This window comes from Portunus trituberculatus, chromosome 27 (genome assembly GCF_017591435.1).
Source record: "Portunus trituberculatus isolate SZX2019 chromosome 27, ASM1759143v1, whole genome shotgun sequence".
NCBI classification, from domain to species: domain Eukaryota; kingdom Metazoa; phylum Arthropoda; class Malacostraca; order Decapoda; family Portunidae; genus Portunus; species Portunus trituberculatus.
The window spans coordinates 8428301-8433300 of NC_059281.1; the positions used below are offsets into that span (position 1 = coordinate 8428301).

Genomic DNA, 5000 nt, shown 5'->3' on the forward strand with positions numbered 1-5000 from the left:
GAGAGAGAGAGAGAGAGAGAGAGAGAGAGAGAGAGAGAGAGATGAAGGAAGGAAGGAAGAAAGGAAGGAACGAAAGAAGGAAGGAAGGAAGGAAGGAAGGAAGGAAGGAAGGAACAGGAAGGAAGGAAGGAAGGAAAGGAGGAAAGGAGAGAGAGAGAGAGAGAGAGAGAGAGAGAGAGAGAGAGAGAGAGAGAGAGAGAGAGAGAGAGAGAGAAGAGTGTGAGAAGAGATTATCTTGCTTGGTGGGAATTGATCCAGACAGAAATACAAATAGGAATACAAACTGGAATAGGTAAGAGTGAGAATAGGAATACATAGGAATATACAGAAATAACACAGCAAAAATGAAAATATACAGAAAAAGAGAGATTTATAGGAGGAACGATACGAATAGGAAGAGACAGGGATAAGAATATTGGAATGACGAATATTGGAATGATAGGAATAGAAAAAAGAGGAAATAAATGAAAAATGAGAGAGAGAGAGAGAGAGAGAGAGAGAGAGAGAGAGAGAGAGAGAGAGAGAGAGAGAGAGAGGAAGGATTAGATAGTTCAGTAGATACTTTCTCCCTACACACCCGTAAGTCTCTCTCTCTCTCTCTCTCTCTCTCTCTCTCTCTCTCTCTCTCTCTCTAAGGTTGAGAGAGAAAGAAGTGTAAAATTCTGTTGATCATTTGCATGTGAGGAAGCAAACTTTCTCTCTCCCCCCTTCTCTCTCTCTCTCTCTCTCTCTCTCTCTCTCTCTCTCTCTCTCTCTCTGCTGTTTGTTTGTCAACCCCCGTCGCTCCCCTTCCCTTGTTTCCCTCACACCCTCCTTTTTTCCATGTTTCCTTCCCCTCTCTCCTCTCCACTCCTCCCACCTTCCCTCCTCCACCCTATTTCTTCCACTTCCCTTCACCCTACACTCCCCTCTCTTTCCCCATGCCTTTATTCTCCCTTCCTCCCTCCCTCCCTATACCGTCCTGTCATCTCTCTTCTCATAACCTTCATGTACCTTCCTCTCCCTCCCCTCTCACTCTTTCACCCTCTCCCATACCAAAGCGGGTCTCTACATATTTTCCTACACTCTATTTCTCTCCCAGTACTCTTTCTCTCGCTACTATGCAACTTTTTTCTCGCCTAACTCAACTTAACCTCACCTAACCTTACCTACTTGTGTTGTAAGTTATAGTGGAGAATCTTCCCAAGTGTTTGCTGTCACGGTTATGTGTCGTGTGTTCGCTCCTCTGGTTCCCCTGGTGTTTAATTATTCAGGGCTGAACTTCCTGGCTCGGTATAATGACTCGGGAAAAAACTGCCGCTGGGGTAATGAAAAAAAGGATTGCTACGTGGTGGAGAGGTGGAAAGGTGCTGGTGTTAATTTTTTTTTTTTTCTATAATTAAGGATTTGTCACGTGAAGGTATGTTGTTGTTGTTGTTGTTGTTGTTGTCTATAGCTTCACGTGTTCTTGTTTCTTATTTCTTGTGACTGGCATATAGGAGCCTTTGTTTTTCCTATTTTCTTAACCCTTCAGCACCATGACGCATTTTCATATCCATTCTGCTTACTATTCGGTGATTTTATACAGCTTCAGAAACTTATGTGGGGAATAAAATAGTGAAAACTCTGGTCCTTAATCTTCTGACCTTCCTCATGTCAATAAAATCGTCTAGTCATACACAAAACTCAAGGCAAAGCGTCTCAGTAATGAAAGAGTTAAAGGCATTACCACATGTAGCTCTATTTGCCTTCTTTTGTGTTCTCTTCTGGGTGTTTGGTGGAGAGAAAACTTCGTCTTTACTATCATTTCTTACAGGGATTGACACGTATCAGATTTTTTTTTTTTTTGTCATTCTTTGTGTTCATATTCTAATTGGTGGGGAGAAGTTTTTGTCTTTGCTATCTTTTACAAGGTTTGTCAAGTGTCGGTCTTCTGGTTTTGTTTGGCTTCCTTCATTTTCCATTTCCTCTTCCTGTGGGTGTTGGTGGGGAGAAGTCTTCATCTTTAGTGTCTCCAGTATGTCATGTCTTGTTTTATTAGTTATTACATTTTTCTCGTGTTTCGCTTGCCTCTGAATCTTTGCCTAGTTTTTCCTTGTTTTTCCTTGTTTTCTTTCCTTCTGGTCACTCTACTACTCAGTTAGCACTTCCAAAACTGAACTAAACTGGCAAACTTTTTTTTTTCTTTTTTCTTCTTCAAACTCTTTGTGTGATTAACTTTTCAGAAGCGGAAAGTTGAACATATCTTTCCTTTATTCATCCCACTTTTTTCTTTTCTTTTCGTGACCTATACCTCTTTTTATCTCTGTCTGGTAAAAGAAAGAGAGAAAGAAAGAGAGAAAGAAAGCTGGTAGTAGTAGTGGTGGTGGTGGTGGGTGGTGGTGGTGGTGGTGGTGGTGGAGAAAGAAAGAAAGAAAGAGAGAAAGCTGATGGTTGTAGTGATAGTGGTGGTGGTGGGAGAAAGAAAGAAAAAAGAAAGAAAGAAAGAAAGAAAGAAAGAAAGAAAGAAAGAAAAAGAAAGCTGGTGGTATTAGTAGTGGTGGTGTTGGTGGTGGTAGAGAAAGAAAGAAATAAAGAAAGAAAGAAAGAAAAAAAAAGAAGGAAAAGAAAGGAAAAAAAAAAGAAAGAGAAAAGAAAGAAAGAAAGAAAGAAAGAAAGTTGGTGGTACTAGTAATGGTAGTGGTGGTGGTGGTGGTGTTGTTGGAGAAAGAAAGAAAGAAAGAAAGAAAGAAAGAAAGCTGGTGGTAGTGGTGGTGGTGATGGTGGCGGTGGACAGGTAAACACGAATGATACAAAAGAATGCGTCACTTCACCTGGTGTTTGGGGAACCTCTAATCTATATCAACTCTCCCTCTCCTCTCTCTCTCTCTCCTCTCCCTCTTCCTCACCCTCTCAGCATCATGTCACAAGTCTCCTTTCTTCTTTTGACATGTCCCCATCACCACCACCACCACCACCACGACAACAACACAACAACAACAATAAAAACTACAGTCTCCTCCTCCTTCTCCTCCTCCTCTTCCTCTTTTTCCTCTTTCCTCCTCCTCCTCCTCCTCCTCCTCATTTTTCTTCCTCACCCTCCATTCTTGCGTTCTTTCCTCCTATGCCATTCTTCTCCCTTTTATGCGTTTCTCTATCTTCCCTCCCTTCCTCTTATTCTCCTCCTTCGTCTTCATCTCTCATCTCTCCCTCTTCCTTCACGTTCTCCATATCTCTCTCTTCCCTTTCCCTTCCATTTCCTCCTCCCTCATATCACCTCCTCCTCCTCCTCCTCCTCCTCTTCTTCTTCTTCTTTCTTCCCTCTTTCATACATCAATCTCCGTCTCCTCTTCTTCCTTTTTTTCTTCTTCTTCTTCTTCTCTCCACCTTATTCAATTTTAATTTCCCGTTCCATTTTGGTCCATCTCTCACTTTTGTTTCGTTTCTCCTGTCCTTCATTTCTTACACTTCTCATCCTTTAGCTCTTCCATCCCATTCCATCACTGTCTCTTACTTGTCACCTTCATCCATTATCCCTATCCACTTTCCCCTTAAACAATTTGTCCTGTTTCATTTCCCCTTATCCATCACTTCCCTCTCCCTCTCCCCTCTCCCACCTCTCCCTTATTAACTCTACATCCCGTCCCCTTCTCTCTTATTCTTCTTCCCTTCACTATTCTCACTAACTCCTCCTCCTCCTCCTCCTCCTCCTCCTCCTCTCTTACTAACTCCCATCACTTCTTAATCCTCCCTTCAAGTGTTGTTGCTCCCCTCCCTTACCTTTCGTCTTGGTAGTGGGGGTGGAGGGGTGGGAGGGGTCGCTTGGGGGGTCCTGTAGCTCCTGTTCCTTGGTGGGGGAGGGGCCCAAGTAAGTGGAACAGCCGTTTGTGAGCCGCGGCGCCGTGCCCTTCTGCAGGAGAAAAAAGGGAGGTTAGAAGAGGAGGAGGAGGAAGAGGAGGAGGAGGAGGATATGTTGGCGAAGATGATGATGATAAGGATAAAGAAGGGGAAGAGAAAGAAGAAACAAGTCAGAAGGAGAAGGAAGAGGAACAAAATAACAAGAACGAGAGGAACGAGAATAAGATAAAAAGGATAAGAAGAAGGATAAGAACAAAACGATGATGATGAGGAGGAAGAGCAGGAGAAAAAAAAAAAAGAACAAAAATAAGACCAAAAAAATAACAACAACAACAACAAAAAGAAGGAGGATGAGGAGAAGGATAAAAAGGAGGAGGAGGAAGAAGAGGAGAAGAATTAGATAGGTTCATATAGGCTGATCAAATAACACGAGGTCTATTTCTTGCTTGGCTGGAAACATATCCTACCTAACTATTTGGAAAGAAGATTGTACAACACGAGGAGGAGGAGGAGGAGGAGGAGGAGGAGGAGGAGGAGGAGGAGGAGGAGGAGAAGAAAATAGGGGTAATAACATAAATTGATAAAGATAGACACGACATTCTTCAGTAAACGAGTAAAAGAAGATCAAAGATAAGATGAAAGAGGAAGAAGAGGAGAAGGCGAAGGAGGAAGAGAAGAAACACACAGGAACACGAAGGAAGATCTAAACTATCCATTCTAAAGGAGAGAGAGAGAGAGAGAGAGAGAGAGAGAGAGAGAGAGAGAGAGAGAGAGAGAAGAGAAGAGAAGAGAAGAGAGGAGAGGAGAGGAGAGGAGAGAGAGAAGAAAGAAAAGAGAAAAGAGAGAGGAGAGGAGAGGAAAAGAAGAGAAAAGAGAGAGGAGAGGAGGAAAAGAAAAAGGAGAGAGGAAAAGAAACGATAAAAGGAGAGAGGAGAGGAGGAAAAGAAAGAGAAAAGGAGAGAGAGAGAGAGGAGAGGAAAAAGAAGAAAGAAAAGGAGAGAAGACGAAGGTAGGGGGAGTGAGGAGGAAAGGAGGAGAGAGAGGAAGGAAGGAGTAAGGTGAGAAGAAATATGGAGGAAGGAAAGACAAGTTATATACGAGACGTTTTAATGGCAGGAATAAAACGATACAGGAATGAGACAGGTACTGCTTCAAGAGGGAGGGAGGGAGGGAGGGGAGGGACA

The 5000-nt window shown here is 42.8% G+C and overlaps 1 protein-coding gene across 4 annotated transcripts in view; it reads right to left on the reverse strand.

Annotated features, from left to right (window-relative positions):
• The window catches only part of LOC123509645 (dipeptidase 1-like), a 139738-nt gene that overhangs the window by 57491 nt on the left and 77247 nt on the right, over positions 1–5000 (reverse strand). For all 4 annotated transcript variants that reach the window (XM_045264090.1, XM_045264088.1, XM_045264087.1 and 1 more), the window contains one exon: positions 3739–3868. In XM_045264090.1, the coding sequence (XP_045120025.1) occupies positions 3739–3868 (130 nt within the window). The remainder of the gene's footprint in view (positions 1–3738; positions 3869–5000) is intronic.